This window comes from Vanellus vanellus (assembly GCF_965231255.1).
Source record: "Vanellus vanellus genome assembly, chromosome: 11".
NCBI lineage: Eukaryota > Metazoa > Chordata > Aves > Charadriiformes > Charadriidae > Vanellus > Vanellus vanellus.
The window spans coordinates 2606265-2631689 of NC_138916.1; the positions used below are offsets into that span (position 1 = coordinate 2606265).

At 42.5% G+C, this 25425-nt stretch overlaps 1 protein-coding gene across 1 annotated transcript in view; it reads left to right on the forward strand.

Moving 5' to 3' along the window:
• NEO1 (neogenin 1) overlaps positions 1-25425 on the forward strand; it is a gene marked incomplete at its 5' end in the record, with an annotated part of 208406 nt that overhangs the window by 163105 nt on the left and 19876 nt on the right. Inside the window, 12 exons of the mRNA XM_082488803.1 lie at positions 545-693; positions 1708-1846; positions 5962-6011; positions 6909-7053; positions 8472-8582; positions 12185-12379; positions 13200-13295; positions 14459-14682; positions 18396-18534; positions 21218-21325; positions 24311-24505; positions 25191-25223. Coding sequence (XP_082344929.1) covers positions 545-693; positions 1708-1846; positions 5962-6011; positions 6909-7053; positions 8472-8582; positions 12185-12379; positions 13200-13295; positions 14459-14682; positions 18396-18534; positions 21218-21325; positions 24311-24505; positions 25191-25223 — 1584 coding nt within the window. The remainder of the gene's footprint in view (positions 1-544; positions 694-1707; positions 1847-5961; positions 6012-6908; positions 7054-8471; positions 8583-12184; positions 12380-13199; positions 13296-14458; positions 14683-18395; positions 18535-21217; positions 21326-24310; positions 24506-25190; positions 25224-25425) is intronic.

Below are 25425 nucleotides of genomic sequence, written 5' to 3' on the forward strand. Positions count from 1 at the left end.
GGGGGGTTGGAACTCACAGAATCACAGAATGGTCAGGGGTGGAAGGGACCTCTGGAGATCATCTAGTCCAACCCCCATGGATCATCCCATGAGATTATCCCAACTCGATGATCTTCAAAGTCCCTTCCAACCTAAACCATTCTATGATTCCAAATCGCCGTGTTGGTATGTTTATTGTCACCCTTCAGAAGAACTGATCAGACATTCCTTGTTAAATTCTCTGAAGTTTCTGTTGCAAAAGAAATACTTCTAAATTGTCATTAACAGAAAGAGAAGAAAAGAAAACTTTGAGAAAAGGCAAAGTGTTTCATTTGTTAGGATCATTCAGGACAAAATAAATCTGACCCAACGAGCAGAATCTTCTTCAGAAGTTTGGTCCCACCTTTAGACCCCCCCAATGAATCCATGTGAAATGCTGAAATGTGAAGAAATGCCCATCTTTTAACTGGAGTCAATTAATAGTGAAATTGATGTGAAAATAATGAGTCACTGCAAATGTAAATGGTTAGGCTTGGCAACTAGCGGTTCTGCGCTTCCATTTCAGTTCAGCTTCCTGGTCCGGCACCCAATATCCGAGCGCACGCCAGCTCACCCACCTCCGTCACTGTCACCTGGGAAACGCCGCTGGCGGGCAATGGGGAGATCCAGAACTACAAGCTCTATTACATGGAGAAGGGGCAGGACACCGAACAGGTACGGAGCCGGGCTCCTCCTGCCCGATACACAGTGCCATTAACAGCCTTTTGTCTTTCGTTACGTTTTTACCTTAAATTTCTAGAAACACCTTGTGAAGCGTTCATTTTTCTGGCAGACTGAATCCTTCAGCCTAAAATACAGAAATACTGTACAAATTAAAAATCCAGCGTGAAATGTCTATGTCTCAGAATTAAAACAATGGTTTATGTGGTGGCTCATTTAGGTATTCATCAGCATCAAGAAGCATTTGGGGATGTCCATTGTATTGCAAGAGGAAAACTCAAATAATGGCTATATCGTCATTTACCAGTTCCGGTTCAGATAGTGTAGAGGATGCTCGCATGGTTTTTATGGGTTGGCCGGTTTTATTTTGGTAAAGTAGGCTAACTGCGGATTTTAGCATCATCCTTCATCTGAACTGTTCTTGCTTCTTGAGTTCTTTGATCCCGTGATGGATATTTTGGTAGCTTCTTACGATTCTACTGGAAGAATCCACTCTGTTCTCTACAAATATAGGTTGCCACCTGAGAATAATCACAACTTCGGGATGATTATTCCCAGTCATTTAATTATCCATCCGATTGCATATGAATGTGATTCCAGCTTTAAAAAGAATATTTTTGTTAGCATTGAAAATAATTTTTGATATCCATTTTTAAATAGGGACGTTGTAGTCCTTAGATGAAACCTCATTTTCTACTTCTGCATCCCAATGTTCAAAACATAATAATAATTTTTACTAACAGACAAGTTTGCCAAATCTCTTTTCATTTACAGAACCAGTGTCCACATTATGATTTACATCCGATAGGGAGCGCTTTCTCTTGCAAGCTCACTGTTAGCACCTTTACAAGTCCTGGCTGTATATAAACCGCGCGTTTGGTCTGTAGGTCCTACAGAAAGGTGTCGTTCCTGCTTTTGACTTTATTACTGGACTGAAAGTCTAAGGCCTTTTTTAATCGTTGCAGCCCTGATTCTGCCCTTGACTTGTACCCGTTTGTTTGTGAACAGGATGTTGATGTAGGAGGACTCTCCTACACTGTGAATGGATTAAAGAAATACACAGAGTATAGCTTCCGAGTGGTGGCTTACAACAAACACGGGCCTGGAGTCTCGACCCAAGACGTTGTTGTACGAACGTTGTCAGATGGTAAGCTGCTCTATTCCAATTATTTATTTTTCGGCAGGAATTATGTGGTAATTGCCTTTAAGTGAATTTTTAACCAGAAAAACGTTTATGGTTTTTGTTCATTGTTGCCCTATTTTATTAATAACGTAGTTGTTGCGTATGGCCGTGTGTGCTGAAAGTTCCCCCGGAGGCTTTCCAAATTAGGTGAAGGAAAATTACTATACCTGATTCTGATTATGAAACAACGGTGTCCTTCATTTCAACGTCAGTAGTTTATTTCATGGGCTATTGAGTCTACAAAGTATTAAGAGTGGACAGAAACACAATTAAATGGAAGTCAACAACTCCAAATTATTTTTTTGCTTCTATAATATTTTTACATACGAGCAGACCTTTGCTTTTGGAGTGCTTTTATTTCAATGGTGATCGTATGGAAAGCGGTGCGTGTCTTTGTTTGGACTCCAGCACAGATACTATTAAATCAATTGCATGCAATAATGAAAGCAGGAAGTGATAACAGTATTTTCTATAAGGCAAATAAGGAGGTAATGTGAGCAAATACAGACATATGAACAATTGTAGAATGATCAGAGTTAATGTTAACTTTTCTCTTTTATAGAGAATTTACTTTATATATAAGAACAGCCAGACCAAAAGTGAGGCTAGCCTGGAACCCTCTCTCCAGGAGTGGCCAAGAGCAGAACAGACGAGCTGAGAGGGGTATTGTCCCAGATTCTCTCTGTGTCCAAAAGTTTGTTTCTCCGGGACTTCTTGACTCTGCGATGGTCTCTGTGTATTTACTAATTCACTTTCTCTTCCATGAAATCCTGTCAGCATCGTCTTTAACCCACGCCAGCTTTTAGTATGCACAACGTCAGGTGGACGAGGATTCTACAAATAAAGTTGCTGTGAAATGACCTGTTTTGAACCTGCTGTATGTCAGCGTCATTTGTTGCCTATAGCTGTACTGCCTGTACTGTCCACCAGCCCTCCCTGTCCCACTCCTTATTTTAGAGACCTTTGCTCTATTCTCCCTCATTGATTTCTTTGCCAGATCCCAAAGTCTCAGCAGTGGTTGGCCATTTCTTTACTGGAAGCTGTTTCAACCTTCAGTGCCCTTTCCGGAGCTTTTCCTAGGCTTCTTTTCTCCTGCATGCTTATAAAAATGGAGGTAGAGAGGACTAAAATTGTATCAAAGATGCAAGTGTGTAATTACTTAGCATTGGACTGATGTTTTGGCTCATTCTGAGCAGAGTCGACATTTTTGGCATAGGCTGATCTTGGTGGACTTGGTCTGCTTAGAGCCACGGTTTTGCGTATAGATGCAGGTTCATTTTTCCCATTTGTGTAACTTTATCTGCCGTGAATTTCATCTGTCACTTTAACATCCAGGCACAGAATGACCTGACGTCTGTCTGCAGTTCTTTACCATCAGATCTTGTCTGTACTAACATTTGTCACCTTGTTGCTCATCCTGCTTCCATCACTTATGAATGTGTTGAGCAACAGGGGTCTCGGTGCATACCACAGCAGACTTCCGTAGGCCATCTCCCACCACGTACCTTCCTACCTTCTCTTTCCTTTCTTTTAACCAGTTGTTTACCCAGGCAAAGACTTCTCTCCTATTCACTCGTTGCTTTGTTTCTGAAGAGCTCTCCAGCAGGTTTGCGATGGGGGATTGCCCTTTAAAAAGTGACAAATAGGCATTATTACACCGTGTAGCTCTGAATTTCATGCTTTATTGTAGCCTCAGTTGATTTGCCTAATACAGGTTTCTGACTTAGTACTTGAAATTTCTCAAATGGAACTCCTTCTATAAAAACTGGCGTGGAATTTCCCGTCTCCCAGTATCGAGGTAACCTGTGACAGGTTACAGCCTACTGTAAGTCACGCAGCCGTTTTGTTCCCAAGTTCCTTGAGAAATCCTGGATGAATAACATCGAACCCTGGCAACATGCTGCCGTTCGTTCTGACTCTTCCATAATCCCCTCTATTGACATTTCAGTTTTGGAGATTCTGTAAGTCCCTTGTACAGGGTGTCATGGAAACCTCTTCTCTTCCTTTCACTCAGTACAAATGCAAAGAAAGTAGTTGTGTGGCCTTATTTTCATCTTTTTCTGTCACGCCCTGAGCATTTGCTAACTCTACAATTTCTCTAAAGGGCTTCCAGCTCCTTGTTTGTTTGAAGAAGAATTTATTATTAGTTGTAATGCCATTTTCAAGTTTTCTTGAAGTTCCTTCTGGCCCAACTTAGGTTTTCACGTTCAACCTATGGAAACTTATTTTCTACTGCTTTCTGAAGGACGTCATCTTGCTTCTAAACAGTCTTATAACCATGCCGTTCTCCCCTTCAATCTCTCACATCTTTCCGGATGAATGATGCATGTTTTCTTCTTGTGGTTTCTTCTTGTGGTTTCTGTAAGCAATCTCCGTGTTTCCTGCAGGGATTTCTCTCTAAGATACCTTCAGCTTCTATTTAACACGCTTCCTTGTGTTTATGTAGGGTTTTGCTCCTAATCTAAGCATGTTACGCTGGTTTGTTGCAGGATGGCTCGTCGGGTATTACGATTTGAACCAAGGTTTGTGTGCTGCTTGTAAGGATTGCTTCTTATGTCTTCCTGATGGATAGGAAGCAATCCTGTATCTTGACTAGAAAAGTCATCTCTGCATCACACCCTGATGGAGGGCATTTCCACTACCAACTCGTCCTTGTGGTCCTCTGAACCATCAGCACGTTGGGGGCCTCCTGCCTGGGTGGGTGCTGTGCACCGTACCAAACCAGGCGGTGCCTCTCCTGGCGCAGCGAGGGCTGTCAGCCCGTGGGAAAGCCATTTCCTCTCGTGGCCTGGCTAAGTTCTTAGTCTGCTCTGCCTCTAAACTTACTTTGACGTAAAATGAACTGTGCGCACGGTGAAAGCCATGGATATGAATATACATACATACATACATCTTTCCCTGTGTCCTACTGATTGGCTTTCTCTCACCAAGTCTGCAATATATGGATTAATTATTAATCAGTCCTTGTGAAACCCCTGACTTATTTTTAGGTTGTTCTGAAAGTAGGCACCAACTGCGTAAAACAAAGAAACGGCAAAAAAACCCGCTGAGCTTTATTTCATTTCTGTCTCTTAACCTGTGTTCTTGCTTGTCGAAGGACACAGCACTTCACCCCTCGGTCTGGTGACTTCAGATGCGGTTCAGTTGGCAGGAGAGAAGGAAAACCAAATCCTTCTTGTCTCCACTTCTGTTGTGGGCTCATGGGAGAGGGGTGTTTGTTTAACCACACCCCAGTGTAACTTTCACTTATCGCAGGGCCACTTTCACTTTACGCACTCAGGAGTGTTTTCTTAGGTATTGTTTGGCTGGTGTGAGTTATCGGGAAAAGGCATTAATGAGGCCGGAACAATCTTTAGCCCTGTTGTGCTACTTCCCTGTCCCGGTGCTTTGCTGGAGCCTCACCTTCCTGCCAGGGATGCCTCGCCTCTGCCCTCCAGCTAACGCTTGTGAGTCTGAAGTGCTGCCAGGAGAGTTTCCGTGGTCTCGGGTTCTCTCTTAGATTGCCTTTTTCTCTAATGGAGTTTCACCGTCAGGAGCAGCAAGTTGCCACAGGTGGTAAAAGAGCGAACAGAGAGTGGGAGCTTCAAAGCAGAAACTATCTTGGCGATGCACTTCACCTCTTCAGTAACACAGGGACGTATTGACTCTGAGTTTTTCCTGTTACAGAAAGTCATGCTAACAAAACCCATGGCTAGAATTTTAAAGGTGGGTTCCCAGAACCCAGCATGTAAATTAAAGACTTGATTTTGAAAAGTACTGAACGTGCTCTCTTTTCTCAGAGTTTATGGGAAGTACCTTTAAACACAAGACATTTTTCATTTAGATACCTGTGATAAGTAAAGACCTGAATAAAAAGTGAGTTCGTTCTTTGTGAGGAAGATCCGTAAACCTCCTGAGGCGGTCACAGTATGTCATAAAGTACCTCTGGTAGAATTCTATAGTTGCTTTACGTAGTGTCTTCAACCAGAAAACTTTGTCGTTTCATAATGAGCGACAACAGAGAGTAGTTCTGTGTGGAAATACAGTATTTGATACAGTATATGGAAAGTTTGGAGTTCTAATTCCGTTAATGTTTCTAGTCCCCAGTGCTCCACCACAGAATCTGACGCTGGAGGTACGGAATTCCAAGGTAAGATGTGGAGAATTTCCTGGTGGTAGTGGGTAAATAAAAGGTTGGTGAGTCTTAGATTGACTGAATTTTAGAGCTGCTTTGGGCCTTTTTTCTTCCGTGCTGCTTCTCAGCTGTTTGTGCCTGAGTTGCCCAGCAGGAGAATATCTGAACGTGGGGCTTGAAGCCTTAGAAACTCCAGTCCAGCTGTGGGCTGTGCGTTATGGAATGCAGTGAAGGCAGTGATGACGTACCAAAGCATGGAGGCTGATGATGGCAGGGGCTTAATCAGGCTCAAAAGCCTGAAGCACCGGAGCTCGAACATGTTCCTGTTGAGGAACTTTTGTTTACAGTGTGTGTGCATACATGCGCACATTTACAGTGTCCTGGGCACTTGAGAAGAGAAGATTATGTACTTTAGTCATTATGACTTTAGTGATTATGATTGGAGATTTTTTTAAAAAGCCTTTTCTAAAATCTCTTTTCCAAATACCTTCTTCTACTGCCTGTATGATTAAAAGTAAAGAACTTGCTGCACATAAACTACTGTTCAGATAGCTTCTGCCCTCTAGAGAAAATACCGGTTCTTAAAGATAGATCCTCGAGTCGCATATATCTGAAGATAACCTGAGGAAAGTGAAAGGGAAACCCAAAGGGCCATTTGTGAAATTGGAAGCAGAAGGTCTAATAGGATTGGAGTGCTCTGAGGTGAGCTTCTCTAGGCGCACGTGTGACCTGGGCTCCTGCTGGGTCATAGGTGGTGGAGGTTTTACAGATAGCCTATGGCTTACTCTGTGGAAATGCCGTATTTTCTCTATGCGTGTTTTTCTCTTTTGTGGTTCATGAAGTATTAGCACGAGAGTAGTTCCTCTGGCTGCGTGGGGGGCGATGACTTTGTAATGACTTTGCCTTCCACAGAGCATCATGCTCCACTGGCAGCCGCCTCCTGCAGGGACACACAGCGGACAAATCACTGGCTACAAAATTCGCTACCGGAAGGTGTCCCGCAAGAGTGATGTAACGGAGAGCATTGGCGGGACCCAGCTTTTCCAGCTGATCGAAGGTGAGCTGTTATTTGTGAGCATTTGCTCTCAGAAAGGGGGTTTAGGTGCTTTTAGTGGGCTGAGGCTGAGGGACGTGTGTGTATAGGGTTCTTGCCTTGGAAGAAAAAATGACAACACTTAAAATGAGTGTTTGTAGGTTATGACATAGTGTGGGCTGGCAGGTGGTAACCAGAGTCTCGAGACCTGTATTGTAGCCCTAGTTTTGCCATTGGTTTGCTGAGCGGACTTGGATGAGTCCTCTTCACACCTTTGTAAAAGGCGTAGAGGTTGCATGGAGAAGATGGGCAGACACAACGAGCGCAGGACCGCATGCCTGAAATCAAAGTCTGGAGAAGGATGCCGGAGAAATGCCGTCTGGCGGCGTGTTGGGCAGTCTCTCCTCTTCATGTGTGCTGTAGGTGTGTGTGCTCTGTCCTGCCACGCTCACCCACAAGCCCAGCTCAGAGTCCCGCGTTACATCTGTGCAGATCATCCCACCCAGTTTCACTGACGCCTGTCTTTTTCCTTCTTTCTGGCATGAATGTAATATATCTTCTCTTACACAAAATCCAACCTAGTACATTATATATAAATTATATATTGTTACCAGCACTAGAATTTTGTATAGCAGAAATAAACAGTACGCGAGAGCAGGAGCAAGGCTGCATATTATTCATTTTTTAAATCTCTGGAAATGAACGGTTGGTCAAAAGGGAAGAAATTGTGCCTCTCTAAAAAATGAATATGCGCTTTTTAGCAAGATGTTTTGAATTGTTCGCAGAAACTCCAGCTGTGACTCAGTACGTTTCAGTTTTCTCAGAGTAGGAGTCGATATGTGCCTGTAACTAGAGTGTATGTTAGCCAGCAACAAAGCCTGTTTAAGAAGTTCCATATATCAAATTTTGAGTGCGTTTTCATACTGCTTTGATTAATGATTATATGCTCTTACATACCATAAACCAACTATTTGTTCGTTTCGGTCACTTGTTGCCTATACTGTACCCCTATGTTTAGTTACAGATGTGGGTGGTTCTGTACTTAAAACTAATTAATAGCCAGAAATGAAAGCTGGCTGCAAACAGAACCTCACGGTGTCTGCCGGTGGCCCACAGGGAGAGTCCACAGAGTGTCAAAGCCCTGGGTGTCTCTGGTCACCTAAATGAGTCTATGATGCTGTGATTCTCTGGTCACAGTTTAGCTGTCGCACCCTAATTAATTGGCGTCAGCTTCCTTAGCGGAGCCGCACCTTTGGGGAATGCTGTTGCCATTCCTGACCTCGTATTGCACTCAGGTGGCGATGGTGGGGTGAAAGGCAGTGTTATACCTGTATAGGTATAACACTCGTCAGGTTATACCTGTATTTTAATTAGGAACTGTGATTCCTGCGCTCACGGTTGCCATTCCTGGGTTGATGCGTTGTGTTCTCTTTGACTTCTAGGTCTCGAACGTGGTACAGAGTACAGCTTCCGAGTGGCTGCCCTGACTGTTAATGGCACTGGACCAGCTACCGACTGGGTATCGGCAGAAACATTTGAGAGTGATCTAGATGGTAAGATCAAAAAAATGAGAATTCATGGACAGGTCACAGTAATGTTTGATTGCCTTTTTTAAAGGCAAACCTGATTTTCTTCAATTGTTTTTACTGTATTCTAATTATACAATGTGCTTTATTTATGATTACAATTAATTTTTATTTTAACATCAAATTCTTCCCAAGTCAATTAAATAGCTTGAAATTAAACCCTGCTTCTACACTTTCTACTACTGTACGCTGGCGCTGTGTTTTTTTCTGCTAAGAAATACCCAATCATGAATTACAGTGTCAGTGTTTCAATATTTAAATAATGATACATTATAAGATTCATATAATGGGAACAATGGTTCGATTTTTATATTGTAATAATATCCATCTTGTTAATTATGCAGGGGTTTACACGCTATGAAACAGAGGTAGGAGGACTGTTTTCCGCGAGGGAAGTAAAATAGTGATTGTGTATTTATGTACCACCTAAGTTATGCTAATGCGGCCGTTGAAGTATACCTCAAAGAGTACAGTGCAGTGATTTGGTATTTTGATCTTTGGAGATGCCATGCGCTGACGGGCTACACGTAGGCCTGTTGGCGGCGGTGCAGAGTGTCGGTGTCTGCACTCTGGTTGCGGACTTGGAGTCGTAAACTTTGTTGAATATGAGAGCGATGCCATAGTGGGAGGCAAGAAACAGTGGAAAACATTGTTGTGGCCAACAAAAATATTTTTCCTGGGCTTTTCTTTTTTTTTTGGCTTAGACTCTTTACCGTTTGTCCCCCGGTAATTGTTATTTTGCCACTTTAAACGAAAAGGGCAATTGATTTTATTTTTAGTAGTTGTAGACTAGCATGGACCGTATCTTCCATCGGAAATGCAGTCTTTTCCCCCACTCCATAGATTCATGATATGCGGCGTACAGCACCCTGTTAACATCTTGTTTTTCCAATGTAGAGTTTAACAATAAAAGTAGAAAATGTTCAGTGAAAAATTTGGACCTTTGCTAGTTGTCCAGATGTTTGGTATTTGCTGCACTAGAAGGGTTTGCAGGAGGGCACCTGATTCTTGCGGAATTCAAATGAGCACATTTGTGAGCGGCTCCCAGAATCTTGACGAAGGGCAATTAAAATGGAAGAAAAGTGCCATTTTTAAAAGGATGACTGGGGCGAATCCCTTTGGACCCGCCTACGTGGAGCTGGTGATTCTGGGTAGACTCTACCTATTTCCTAAAGCGTTTAATTAGTGCTGTTGCCCAGGAGTTCCCTTACCCTTTCTGCAGGCCAGTCTCCCTCTTGGCTTTGTTACAGGAGCTGGAGGGTCGTTCTAGCTTAATGCCACAGGATCCAGTAATGTCTTTCACATCTGTGTGGCTTGAGATTCAGTTATAGCGGCAGCTGGAAGACAGAATAATAAAAGACCTTCAATATTTGCTCTGCGCTGTTGGAAGATTGCTTCACCAGTCAGCTGGTTGAATCCCTTGAGAGCCCGGGCTTCAATCTTTGTGTTATGCAAAGTTGATGCTCAACTTAATACTTGTCCTCTCATTGCTTGCCCTCCATTGCTTAATCAAGAGCAGCGCAAACCCCAGTGTTAACAGTAGAGTTCAGCTTTGTACATATTTAAAATTACTTTTTAGACTTGAAATGAGTTTCATCTGTGTGTCTGTCTTGTTCTATCTGGCTGTGACACAACCTGGCAGCTTTGAGAAACCGCTGGTCCCCCAAGCTGACGTAGAGCTCTGTAAATAGGCAGCACTTACGCAAGGTAATGAAAATGTACTCTGCCGTCGAATCGGAGGCAACAATGCTTTGCCAGAGGGATAGCATCAGGATTAAATTTAAATCGGGCAAAAGGAGGGAGAAGAAAAGAACTCTTTCATTCTGAGTTGATTTTCTAATTTTCAAGTGTTTCAAATTGGAACCTTGCAGTCCTTGCAGGAAATCTAACTTTATGCGTGTGCTTTACAATGAACGAAGTAATAAAAAGTCACTGTTAAGACAATGTGCCGTGGTATTCCTATCATCCTGTATGCATGTATGAGAGATCTGTGCATGCGCATACTGGAAAGAAGATGTATATTTTTTGCTTTTCTTTAGTAAGCTCACGTGGGTAATTTTAATACCGTGCAAATGCATCTACAGCTAATCTTTAATTTCTCAGGTTCAACAGACACGTAAGACGTAATTCCTTTTTATTCCATGGCTGCTTTTTGAATTTAAATAGAAAATAATTCACTTTGTAGTGTCATTAGTGTAAATGGGAGCCAGACTGTTATAATTTTGTGTTCGTAGGGCTGAGAAATTTTGCGGAGTCGGTGCAAGTCCCGCCAGGAGCGCACAGGCGAGAGGTGTTAAACAGTTGTACAAAGTTTATCCCCAATGCACTGACTTCTGTGCAGTTAAAAATGTCATCTCTTATATTGCAATTCTGTAGCTTTTCTGTATTTAATAGTTGTGAACTTTAATTGATCAGCTCTGTCAGCTGGAGACCGTGAACTCCCTGGGCTCGCGGGCCGATGGCGTACTATGATCCAAATCATCCTGTTGTGCTGCTTTATTAAATGTTTTTAGAGAAATGCAGCGTGTTTCATTAAAATGAAATCCCTGCAGGAAGCAGAACTCTCTGACCTGATATTATTTTCGAATGGGGAACTCAGTTTACTCTTGCATAGAATTATTTAAAATCTGTCAACTTAGGGCCGGCTCCAGCAGCCTGCCAAAAGTACTCACTTCATTCTGGGGAAGTTAAAACAAAGGTGTGGACGCTAGTAGGTGCAGTTGGGCTTTTAGATTGCTTTTACGTTGTAATTAACATGGGAAAAATCCTTTTAGGAAAAATATCAGGGGGTGACGGTGAGGTACCGTGGAGCCCTCCTGGTGTTAAGGATCCACGTTCCGTCTCTCTGTTGGGTTGTGACTGGATTTGCGTTGCTCGTGGCAGTGGGGTTGGGACCCTCGATAGGGACCCTCTGAGCTTTTTTTGATCTTGAGTTGTGGTTGTGTAGTCTCCGTAATTCACAGAATATATACAGAGAAGAGACTCAAGGATTTAAACAGCGACAAGTGTAGGACGAATCCCAACAAACCTTGGCAGCACATGCAGCGCCCAGTTTACTGACAATTCTTACAGCTTTGGAACATTCTATTTAATCGCACAACGAGCTGAGGAACCTTTCTCTCATCATCACTGCGTTTTCAATATAATTATTTTAATGCCCACAAGTAAGTAATATGATGGAACTAAAAGTAGATGGCTTTGTGCAGGGGAAGGACGTGATAAATTTAATGCATATTTTGAAGAATTACAAATTAGAAGGAACATGCACAAACATCAAAAAAGGCTGCCTTGGAGCAGATCTGATACTTTTCTGCAGTACGATTGTCCTTTCTTTTAAAGAGGGTATCTATTAAAAGATATTAGTATATGAAACTATGTTAATTTTATTCTGCTTCTTAGAGTCCTTTGCTCTCTCTCGAACAATAAAGCGCTCTCCTTTGGAGCGACTGATTTCAGTACAGACGCAGAGTAGACTACAGCGCTACATTTGACCCTACCAGCTCATAGCTCTTCATGGAATTACCTTTATTTAAGAGAAGTCCTTTCAACCCGTCATTTTTCTTTAACAGAAACTCGTGTTCCCGAAGTCCCGAGTTCCTTACACGTCCGTCCGCTCGTCACCAGTATCGTAGTCAGCTGGACTCCGCCTGAGAACCAGAACATCGTGGTGAGGGGCTATGCGATAGGGTATGGCATCGGCAGCCCCCACGCCCAGACAATCAAGGTGGACTACAAACAGAGATACTACACCATTGAAAACTTAGGTAAGGAGCGTGAATTAACATCAGCGCCCAAGTTTTACCTCTCATTTATGTTGCTGTTTTCTATTTATGACATTATAAGTCGGTGAAGCTACAAGCGTGTTTTTAAGACAGTCATTTTCCTTATTCCGATATTATACTTGATGCCAAACTGTTGATACATTTCAGACAAACTCAATTTTCTGCTGATAGAGGAAGAGGCAGAGGAAAAAAAAATCCCCCCCGAACCCAGAATCCTAAATTCACTGAGTTTAAAGCATAGTGCATTTTGATTTTGATGCTTTGCCTTTAATGGTTATTACAAAAACTTCCCTGCTGAGCAGCATTTCCTTATTCTCCTCCTGGTGCTGCAGAACAGGTGGCTTCAGGCAAAAAAGAAACTGAAATGTCACCAATATACGGTGGCATCTACTTTAAAAAGAAAACATAAATCTGCCCCTCTGCAGAATTCTCTGTGGTAGGTAAAATATCCCGAAAGCAAAATAAATATTAGTATTGCAAACTTTTGAGAAATTCCGTAAAATTGGAGTTCTGGATAATACAGCAGAGCAACTTCAAATGTTCATTTTAAAATGTTTTTCCTCGCTACTGTTTTGACTGTACTTGAGGTAGATTTGCTGTGACTATAGACTTCTGCTGTATGGCAACTATTGAACACTAAGAGAAGGTCTGTATGGAGACGTTCTCAATTCAGATTTACCGCAGTTATTTCAGGTATTTCAGTTAAAAAGTAAAATATTGAACAAAGAGAATATGGAGAAGTAGAAAATGGGATTCACTAACAGTTTGCACTAAAATATATATATTTTTTTCCCCCCTTTAGACCCAAGCTCCCACTATGTCATAACTCTGAAGGCGTTTAACAATGTTGGTGAAGGAATCCCTCTGTACGAGAGTGCGGTGACCCGTCCCCACTCAGGTAAAGGCGAGGGGCTGCGCCCGCGTTCTGCACAGCCCAGAATGATTAACGGGCCTCTGCCCAGCACCTGAAAACGTGATAATCTGTAATAGGAGAGTGCTGGGTTTCAGTGTCATCGAGTACACACCATTTCTTTAACGGATTTGCGCTACTGTTTCAGTGAATGGCTCGCCTGTTTCATCCGTTAATTAAACCACCTAAAACTGGTTTCATTTTTAAGTTACAAAACTTACCTTTCAACTACTTATAAGTGTTCGTATTCAAAAAGTTACCATTACATCAGCACAAACCACGTGGCTGCAATTCTAAAGGCATTGCCCACGTTTTGCTTTTATAGACAAGTATAGATGTTTTGGGGGTCTTTTATGCTGGGATTTTGAATACGATGCCTGCATTTTCTTTGTCTGAGTCTCAGTCTGCTGTCACTGACACTAAACAAGTAGATTTATTTTTTTTCCATCTTGTAATGCAGTAATAAAAGATTTTTAAGTGGAGAAATTTGTTTGCAAGTGCGCTATTACTGCGCTGAGGCTCACTGTGCTCCCTACTAGGCTGTTGAGGTTACTTTGCTATTTTGTGTAGATGTTAACACCTCCGGTTTTTTTAGTCTGCTGAAGAGCAGGAATTCTTATAGATGGTCTAGATGACATTGGAATTGCAGTTTCTTCAGTTGTTGCAAATTTATATGGTGCTTGGAACTTGATTGCCATTAACATTCTTTAAAAAACGATGGCAGTGCCCTGTAATTTTGATGACTTGGCGTTTACTCGGCTAGAAGTCGTCCAGCTCTTTTTCTTCCTCGTTGTTTTCTGGAAGAGGAAGCAGTGGACGTTCTGAGGCAAATAAAGTCAAAGTTAAAATCACTGTATGTTTGGGGTTCTTAGGCCATGCTTGAATGCGCTGCACACTAATACGTTAGGTGTATATATCAGCATATGTATGTTGTCTTACTGTCTTAGGAAAGGAACGCGATGCAAGAGTAATTTTATTAGCCAGTCTTATGTCACCTATTAACTCTGGCTTTTCTCTCTTTTTCTCCATGTCTCACCTTTCATTTCATTGCACTACCCTGCATTTCCCCTTTTTTGTTTTTGTTTACATTAAAATGCCACCTTCTCCCTTTTTAATTATAATACACGACTTTTTACCCATCAATTCCCTAGACACTTCCGAAGTTGATTTGTTTGTTATTAATGCTCCATACACTCCAGTGCCAGATCCGTCTCCCATGATGCCACCGGTGGGAGTTCAGGCTTCCATTCTGAGTCACGACACCATTCGGATCACTTGGGCAGACAACTCTCTGCCAAAGAACCAGAAGATCACAGATGCTCGCTACTACACAGTTCGCTGGAAAACCAATATTCCCGCAAACACGAAGTACAAGGTATTGGCGTTTCTACAACAGTAACACGGCCGCGTCATTGCCATGGGAAGAACTTTCATGTTTGAGTTAGGGTTGAGTGAGAGCTGAGAGCAAAGACAAGCGCTTAGAAAAGGGTATAGAGGTGTGTCCAGTTTTGGTTGAGATGCCCGGGCTGAGTTCAGTACTGCTCACTTAAATCATCGCTTCAAAGGTTCTTCTGGATTTAGGGGAAGTAGTCGTTTGTGTGGTCTCTGCTGTGTGTGTGAGAGGTGGAGACGGGGTGTTGTGCGTGAGAGCTGGCCGGGGGAAGGAAGGCGGACACTTCCAGAATTACGTTCTGCCACGGAACCATGAACATGGTGACAATTTTATCCTTTCTGCTTTACCCTAACACCATCGCTTTGTATGGCAGAGGTGGGCTTCCCTTTAGAGGAGCCAATAACGCAGTGATAAGGTATGTGTTACTAACGGCTTCTCTCCAGTTAGCAGAGGAACCTGAAATTGTGGGGTGAGTCATGCAGGGAAAACATTTACCCTGGCGGTTTTAACTGTCGTTTTACAACCTTTTCTGTTCACACAAAGCTGATAATGAACCTTTCCTTTGGGAAGTGAATGGGTGCAAAATATAGAACAATAAATTTATGACATCCTTGCCTTTCTTGATTTTCATCTACTGTTTTGATTTGGAGACTAGATTCAGGGTCCGGTTTATTGGTTTGGACTTTTTTAGTCGGTTGGTTGGATTTTTTTAATTTTCCGAGTTATCTGGAGGCCTCAAAAATGCTGACTGCAAATTTCACGTTTGAAATGAGACTCAAAGGAAATGGTTGTTAAAGTATCCAGCTCGTGGAGCTCCCTTTATGCTCTTGCAGAGCAATCTTGTTACAAACCAGATTTCTTTTATTTTTTTATTGAAATGAAAGGATGTATATATGTGTGTTCTCCCTCTAAAAGGGCAGGTTATTTATGAACCCACATTCCTGAGTCATGTGCAGAGGATGTCTCGGGAGTGATTTATATAATGCTGCAGTTTCATTAGTTAAACGCTTAAAAAAACCCACCCTCAGCAGTGAATGAAATACTCCCACCGTTCTCGGTGCTGGTGGCCAGTGGTCGAGAAGTTTTACCCTGGACCAAAAATAATATGTAATATAGTGCAAAATGACTCATTGCAAAAAGCATTTGCCTGAAAGGACATAAGTTTGAGAACATTTGCTCTAATCATTTTTAACCCATGATGTTTGGAGAACTCGCATCCTGCTTTGCTTTCTTTGGTTCAATCGCAAATTCAGTACTCCTCTGTTGAACAGTAAAAATTGCTAATTTTAAGAAAGGCAAAACCTCTTTTCAGCGGGGCTGCTCAATAGGCTGCCGTATTTCAGTCAGGTCTTTGGTAACTTTATGGGCTATGAGCTAGTATATTATTTGTCCTGGCCATCTCCAGCAGCTCCGTTATTTATGGCGTGTTTTGAGGCTGTTCACCCAGTTGCATCGGATCTTCTCCGTTTCGCAGCCTTGCACACAGAAATCTGCTCTCTGTGTCAGTTCTCTGGTGTCCAAAGCTACATCTGTTCTACACAGCGTTGTTTCATCCATCCCTCTCGTCAGTAAATTGGATGTTGATATAGTTCATTCTACATTTGCTCCCGCTTTCTCCGCTGACATACACAGACTATTACTAAAGAAGAGGCTGCACTCTTCAAAGACAAGTTCAGAGGTTCCACCTTAAGGAGCGTTATTTTCTTAAGTTTCTATAGGAGCTGTGTCAATCTAGAGCGTATAAACACAGGAACAGATGTGACACAGTTCCTGAAGCTAAAATACTCCACTGTGTTTTGAACCGTGTAGTTTCACTAATGTGGATCAGAGAGCGTTTTTCAAAGACGCTCTGTTGGTGGAGCAGAGTTGTCCTCCTGGCAGGCTACCTGGGATTTATCAGCGCGCTCTCAAGCATAAGCTAAAATATTAAATCTTAACTTAGATCTTTTAGGACTGTATAAAAGGAAAATAAATTTTACCGGCTGATATTTATGAAGTTTATTTCGAGGAGGTGAGCAGGGTTCAGTACCGTGGGATATGCTGTGATCTTAAAAACAGTAAGTGGTGTTATAAAATGAAGAAAGCAGAGAAGTCTGACGCTCCGGTTCAGCCTTTCATGTGTCATTTACATTCAATATGATGTGCAGTGAAACTAAAAGACACCAAGTTTCAAAGGCGTTAGATGAAAAATACAACTTTAACCTGTAAAAAGGACTCCAGCTGCCACGTACGGCTGCAGCTCGGAGCTAAAGGGTGCTATAAACAGAATCGAACGCTTAAATGGCGTTAGGAATTTCCCCAGGTATTCTGGAGAGGAAGAAACGAGGTGCTTTCCAGGGGGTAAGTCAGCCTGTAGTGCAGGGAGCTGGGAGAAGCTCTTCTGAACACACAGCTTCCCGTTCTTACTAGGGAGGTTGTGTTCAATCAAGCTTTGGCACTGAACTAACGTAAGAACCGTCCTGCTCTACCCTTCAATATTCGAACCATTCGGCCACAGTCGTGTTTGCTTTGAAACTACACTGAGTTTGTATCAAGTCAAGGATTTTCTTTTAAGTAGTTGTATGATGTCTTTGTTGTCTGTCCACCCCTGTGATGTCTAACCGGCAAAGTACGCGGCTGTGAACACGCAAAATTCTTTGTACGAATCCAAGTATCTCTTGGCTGCGTTCTGAACTTTCACCTGGCGTTACAAAAAAAGCTGTGACTGGTACCTGAGAAATAAGGGTTTCCTTTGCAGAATTTGGACTGTATTATTCATAGAGTCATCAAGGAACATGCATATATAGATGGCCTTTTCCTTGAAAATTAATTAGCTGAAAGCAGTTGTTTTCTGAAGGCAGTAGTTATTAGTACGGTTGTATGGCCCTGTCAAATATTGAAACAGCTAACTTGAGTTCTATGTTTAGATCGCTGCGAATATACATATATGTAGATACATCTATTTTTTTTGTCATGAGCCTCAAGTACATTCTGTGCGTGTTCAAGTCATGTATAACAAATATCAGATATTTTAAGCAAAAGGTCAAAAATTCTAGCTAAATGGCTGAGTTACAAATTGCGCTGTAAACCATGTGTAGTTTCAGTGTGTGATCCCAGATAACCATTTTTTTCTGACAAAAATCGACATATTAGTAAAGCTTCATTATCTTCAAGTCTCAGCACCTGTACCTTCAGTTGATATTTTTTTAATTATTTTTTTAAGTACGTTAAAAATTTACGGAAAATTCTAACAGGCATTTGGAAGGCAGATGCAGATTTCAAGAAGGACTGTTATTGTTAGCTGTGCTTCATTGTTTTCCCTAGCCAGATCAGTTAATGAAAGGCTGTAAATTAACCCCCGCAAGTAGGCAGTGATTTAGCCTGCTGCATAACAAGTGTGCCCTGGACCTTGTATTGCCTTTTCTTCTTTTTTTTTTCTCTCTCTTTTTTTTTTTTTTTAATTTAGAAATGACTGCTATTAAATGCTCTTGCTGATTGCAGAAAGAATTTCTAGTTTAGGCTAAAACAACTGCGCATTAATGCTTGATGAATGAATTTGCATGACAGAACAAAAACGTTACGGAATTAATGACCGTGGTAATGAAAATGTCGCAACGCTAAAATGTTTTACATGCTTACCTGAGACAAGGGTTCTCGAGAGCTGGTGATCCATGCTCTTCAGGTCAGAAGTTCCTGACTCTTTGTTTTTCTTTCAGACTGCAAATGCGACCACTCTGAGCTATTTAGTGACCGGGTTAAAACCCAATACCTTGTACGAATTCTCCGTGATGGTGACTAAAGGTCGAAGATCGAGTACTTGGAGTATGACAGCACATGGAACAACTTTTGAATTAGGTACTCCTTCGGGTCTTTCTGGAAGGGCTGACATTCCGGAGGAGACGAATAAAGTCGAGTCTGCCAGAATTCTAGAGGAGGGAAAGCATGTATTTAAAATGATTATGCTGATGAATACTTGCTGGGGGCTTGTTTTCTTTATAGTTTAATCAGAAATTCTGATTAAAAAACAACATACTTCAAAATTCAAAGGGATGATTGCACGCAAAAGAATTTACATCAGATTACGGAGAAGTAATGAATAATGTACCACAGTTCACGGACAGGAGAGAATAAAGAAGCGTACGTTTGAAACATCTCAGAAATAGCATGTTAGTAGCAAGTACAAGAAAATACTTTAACAAATAATAATTAAAATTTGCTTTAATTATGATGATAATTATTACAGAGTGAGGAAGTGCATGAGGCAAATGGAAAAAAAAAAAACAACCCACAAAAAAACCCCGACAGTAGAAATGAAAACATCCAAATCAGACCTGCGTTCTCATTCTTCAGCAGCAATATCCATCGCAGGGCTGTCGGAATGACGCACTCCCAAAGCACAGAACAGAAAAGGGTTCCTCGCTACCGGCGGGAACGTGGGCTCACTGAGTACCCGCCAGGTCCAGGACCTGACCCTCATTAGCTCTTCTTACCCTGCAGTGTTAAATGATCTCTGTGCAATTAAAATCACGGCTTATTATGCTTAGGTTTCTATCTGTTTGAACTGTAAGGAGAAAAGAGAGCCTATCCAAATTACCCTGTGGTTCTCGTGGTACATTAAAATACAGCAAAAAAATCAAGTGTGCCGAGAATTGGTGAGTTCATCCAAATATTCTGTAACAATGCCTAAGAAAAAGCGAAACCAGGATAAAATCAGGAAGCTCCTAACTTACTCTGAAGTCCCATAAACCCTTTGAGAGCTTCAGTTGCTTTCGGTTTTGGTGGGAATCCCACGATGTGGAGTCAGCTGCCCTTCTGAGAGCGCGGGTCTGGGCTGAGGCTCCTCTCCCATCCCAGTCACGATGCCCATCTCACGTTAAAACACTGTATTTGCTATTTTTGCCGACAGACGTACAATTCTCATCCCTCACACTACGCTGAGAGAAGAGATTGCAAAGGGGCACAAATAAAGTTCTTAAAAGAGAATTTGAAACTCAGAAAGTAGAGGAGGGAGGGTGAGATGCAGGACGCCTCGTTTCTTTTCATTTAAATCAAAAGTAAATTTTGAGTCGGGGCGGTTGTAGAGAATATTTGCAAAGATGACCTAAAAGCTTGGGAACTAAGAAGCAAATGAAAACGCAGAAAAGGCTAAATATATTTTCTCGTAAGAGATCGTGTGATTTATACTACTCGCCAAATTCCTGAGTGTGTGACTCACTATTTTTGGATACTCATGAGCAGCCGCGTTGCGTGGGACTCGCTCCTCAGCTGACACTGGGGAAAAATAGGGGATACTGGGTTCAGTGTCGGTCTGTGAATTAGCAATCTCTTGAGGGCTAGTCCTGATTTTTTGTTTTTCCTCTGAAGCCTTGAATCGTGCTTTACATCTGTACCTTTCTGTTGAGCCCATCTATAAGTATTTGGGGTAATAGTTACAGTGATTCTTGAGCTTTTGCTGTCCCTGGTTTCCAGCTGTTATCCTGCGCAAGGATAACAGGAACCATCGCAGAGGATGGACAGCTTAATTTCTAATAGGTGATATACATAAAGCTCCTTAAATGCAGAAAGCACTGTGTAAGCACTAAGCGTTACTATTATAGTATTAAATATCCAAGGTGGATTTACTTGGCTAAAAGTTACCTAATGAGAAGTCTCATGTTGTTCCTAATGTGGCCCTGCAAACTGTGGCCGGTTAATGGCCACGTTGGCTCCGTGCGTTTGCAAGCCATTAATCCGAGCCCCAGCTGGATGTTTGAGTGCACGGGGAGAAGGGTCTCCGGTTTCAGTCTTTTGCTGGAGCAACTGGTGCCATTTCCTGAGCTTTGGGCAGGAGGAGCCAACGGGCGAAGGAAGCGTCTCCCCCTCTCTCTCTCAGTCTCGCTCTCTGGCGCCCCGGGGAAAAAGGTGCGCTCAGTAAACGTTTCTCGATTTCAAATGCTTCTGCGGTGCAGATCTCCTTGCAAATCACAAATAATTCTTCACTAAATCGGCGATTATGGATTATGATTCTAAATCTCTGGTGAATTCACGTTGCCGATGCGGGTTTGAGTGGCAGCCAGGCAGTACAAGGTCTTGGTCCCGCCACAAACCTGAAAACACGGCGATATTTTGTATGCCCTTGCATATAAAATGTAGGAATTTCACAAGTTTGTGTAATTTTTATGGTGACCGAAGAAATTCAGGTTAGAAGTCACTGACGCCGACTGTTAGAGCTGTACAGAGGTGCAGTATTTTGGAAGACACGTGGGCTCGCTCGGTCGTGAGTCACAGCAGCTGTTGCAGAAGCGCGTTGGCCGCAGGTAACTCCTTGTGGCGAGGCCGTGCTGCACACCAGATGGCATTTGCCAGCGGAACGGAGTAAATCAGTAAGACCGCTACACTGGGATGGGAGATTTATCTGAAGATTGAGCCTTCGGCGGTTTTGTTATTGTACTTGCCTTTTTTGCAATGGTAAAACAAATAAAAAGCGAAGGTGCTGAGATGAGTTGTTTATCGCCAGTGCAATTGGGCAACCTGTTTCTCATTCTTGGTTTGTTTGCAGTTCCTACTTCTCCTCCCAAAGACGTGACTGTGGTGAGCAAAGAGGGAAAACCTCGGACGATAATTGTGAACTGGCAGCCTCCATCCGAAGCCAATGGCAAAATTACAGGTGCAGTTTGCGTGAGCAGTAAAGGCGGATGTAAGATGCCCGGTTAACGGCAGAATATAATCTGCATAACTATGTGAATGTGTTCCATACTTCATTTAGCCTAGAGCCGGCCAAGAGGTCTATATCATCTTTGTCGATCTTCTTAGTGGCTCAGATTAATTATTTACTTTTGTACCTAGTAAAAATATATTAAGATATAAACTAACTGCAGTGTGAAATTGGAGTCTAACCAGAAATATAATTGGAAGTTTAAGTATCTCAATAACCTTTGCCTTCATCAGCTTGTGCCGTTCTAATAGCCTGCCTCCAGAAATACATCTGTAATGCCTCTGGCCCAGCAGTATTTTATACAGAAGACTCCATCCCAGTGCTCTTTGTCATCTTAGTGGCACAGAACAGACTTAGAGTCAGTTTATGAGTCCCCTGACATAACCATTAGGAGTAAACTGTTATTTGCCTTTGGAACTGTGCGTTACGTTCACGTAGGATAAATCATCATACAGAAAATAATAATTACTGGTTCCTTTCTGTAATTTCTGTTTGGATTCACATTTAAAAAGGCTTTTTGAAATAATTCACTTCCGTTTTCCTTTTTTACCCCAGGCTTTAAGCTTAAAGCAGATGTTTTTTCTTTGGCATATAGCTCGCACTGTATGATTTTGCTTTTGTTCTCAGAATTAACTCAGGGGCAGAATCGAACCTTTGAAACCTGTCACCGACCGGCATCTGGTTGGGCAGTACTGCAGCCCAGGGTCTAGACAGGAGACGAAAACTAACGAGATCCCTCTGAAAAGGCAGAATACTGGAGGCTCTTAACCTTTAGTAATTACAATAAGCTTTTAAGCGAGCTGTACGAAAGCCCCCTGAAAGGCGAAGAGGGGGTAAGGTAAGGGCGCAGGTGAGGGGCTGGCTCTAGCAGCAGCGCTCTTTGCCGTCCTGGCACGGGTGCCGGGGCAGAGGGCCGGAGGCGCGGGGCGACACGGCGGTGCCCGGCTCTGCCGTCCCGCCGGCACCCAGTGTCCGGTGCGTGGGGCTGTCGGGGCGCAGCGCTAACAGACAGCAGCGCGCTCTGCGCCAGAATGCCCACGTGTAGCTCTTTATACGTTGTACTTATTTTTTATTGACTATAAAGCCGATTCTGTGTTATTTTATTATCAGCCAGATGTTTATGCTGTATGGGAAAGAAGGTTTGACTGGAGAAACAAGAGCCTTTATCTGAAGGGGAGGTTAAAGGACTAGTGGTCAGTGAGGGTCGTTCAGAGAGGTGCGAAATGTCAGGCACAAACATCCCCAGGTTATGTACGCTCCTAAAAAGATAAGCCTGTCACCTTACATCAAGCACATACAGGAGAAAGGGAAGGCAATGTACAAAGAGATGGCATTTCCTTACATGACGCGGTTAGCAAAATTATCACGTGCATTCAGTTTTCCAGGTAAAAAAATCTCCTTGCAATGCCTATACTGTGAAGGAGAACCTTACATTTAGTCTGACGTGTTGGATGAAAACGTAGAGTATTTATTAGTTTTTGCATAAGCAGCAGTTAAGGGCTAAAAAATAAAATAAAATAAATCATTCTGTGGTAAGTTTGAGCCCACCGCTGGAGTCGGTTTGCCAGGGGAAGGCGGCGGGAGCGTCGAGGGACGCGTGGGCTGAGTGCCCTCTGGTGGGGAGAGCCACTGCCAGCGGGAGGAGCGGCTTATTACTCCAGTAATTACTCATTAACTCAGCCCAATTCATTCTGTGCGTTAAGTAATGCCATAAAAACTATGCGATGATGTAATTGCGCGCACTGGGTAGCATGTCTGTGCCGTACTTGTCTGCACAGCCCTTATCCCCTTTCGGTGTGGGCAGGATGGATGTGAAATACCGGACCGTGCTGCTCTGGATTCCATGTGCTTCTGCATCATTAGCGTTGCTGACTAATTAGTACAGTCATAAGTTAACTCGGTAGTCTTGTGCCACTATATAGTGCTTTTAACTGTCTGTATATATATAAAAATATGTTATCGCTTTGTAAACAAGTTAGGGATACATTGCTTTGTGACCTGTACAAGTAGCAGATAATTAAATCCCCCCCTCCGTACGTCACTCTGCCACCCAGGGAAGAAATTAAGCACGCCAGACCTACAGCTGCCCTTTCACGCATCACCCTCCCCACCCTAGGCATTACTGGGAATTACGTGAATTTGGGGTATCAGCAATACCTTCCATTGCTTTAAAGAAGTGGAAGTCCCTCTGGAGAACATCTGCCCTTCCGTCCTGTAAGCCCCAGACTGGTGCCTGCGGCCAGGGGAAGCAGTAATTTGTGCAGGAAGCAGCTGATGACCTTACCCTGTCTTCGTGCACGTATTTATTTTATGCCGGCGCTCTGCGTTTTTTTTATATGAAAAAAGTTAGAAAGCTTTTACTTCGTATTGGTTTGTAATTGCAGTATATATTGCTAACAGGACATAAATTGTTCCCACACCTTTTTTTCTGTGCCATGTAAGGTAAATTCAGTTCTCTTCAGATTATTGTCATCTTTGTTAATAAATTGAAAAATAATAATTATAAACTATTACATACACGTTCTTTAGCTGTGCATGAGAATGTTTTGTCGTTAAGGTTAGCGATTTTCTATAGATATTAATACTTTGAGGGTGTTTTGCTAATGACAGCTTTATGTTATTTTACGTTATTTGGTCTGTGAACAGGTACAAAGATGGAAGTGAGGAATTTCTCCATATTCAATGAACAATTTTGGTATTTTAAATGGCTTTTTTCTCTCAACATATAGTTTTAGCAGTTTAAAATTTAAGACGGGAAGGCTGTCTAATACTTGAATGCATTCTTAGTCTTTGAAAATGTAAGGATATGCTTTCAGAAAACCCATAATCATTCAGCTGCGCAAACAACATCACAAGTCAGTAGACCGTTTTCTGTGAGATCTTACGACTGCCCTGTTCTTTTATGTATAAAGTTCTTTTGCTCCTTCCTTTGAATAGGGTACATCATTTACTACAGTACAGACGTGAATGCTGAAATACACGATTGGGTCATTGAACCCGTCGTGGGCAACAGACTGACCCATCAGATCCAAGAACTGACCCTTGATACGCCGTATTATTTCAAGATTCAGGCCCGCAACTCGAAGGGCATGGGGCCTATGTCCGAGGCGGTTCAGTTCCGAACCCCAAAAGGTAAACCATCACGTATCGCTAAATATCTTCCTCCTCGTTTTCTGAATGCAGCCCCTATAAGGATAAGATACCGGTAGAGCGAATTTTACATTTAAATTAGAAAAGACGGGAAGATAATGGAGTTTGACCAGAATGAAATTTTCGATTGGATTGCTCTTGTATGCAGTTAATCCGTATGCAAATGCTGCTCAGCTGTTTGATTAATTGTGTTGTTTCAAAATGACTGGTGGGCACTTAGGTCACGTAGTTATTAAAGCTGTGGGTCCGCGTCCTGAATGTGCTGTTTAGAAAAGCGGTTGTTAGTTGCTTTAAGATTGTAGCTCTTGCGTGTGACGCCTGCTGAGGATGAGGGGGTGCGAAGCGGCGGAGCCGGGAGCCGGCGGCTCCAGTGACGGAGCGGGAACTGGTGCCGCACGACAGGCTCCCAGATGAAGAGCTGCACAGTGATGGGTGACTGGTGAGACGGTACGAATGCAGGATAGCTTGGAAAAAAGTACTCTAAGGAAAGGTGACTAATGAAAAGTAATGAGTAGATTTTGTAAGAGTACTTTTTCCAAACGAGTACTGGTGGTTAGAAACGGGAGCTCTGGCCAGTCTGCTTATGCTGTGTGAAATTCTGTCTCTTACGCCTTCAAGCCTTGTGATCTTTCTCTTGTTTTTTCCTTCCCTGTGCTTGTCCCGCTAGCTGAATCCTCAGATAAAATGCCTAACGATCAAGGTAAATGAATAGCCGCGCTTTCTCTTTTATTCCATCCTTCCCTCATTTTGTTTTTCCTGTCCGTGTGCTGTTGCATTTCCTAAATGAAACAAATCTGCTGCGGTAACTGTAAATGAGCAAGTTCCTGCTGTGCTTTTAATAGTGGAAAAACTGGAATATATTTGTGGTTTGGGTGTTAGGAATATAAAGTGATCTCTGTAGT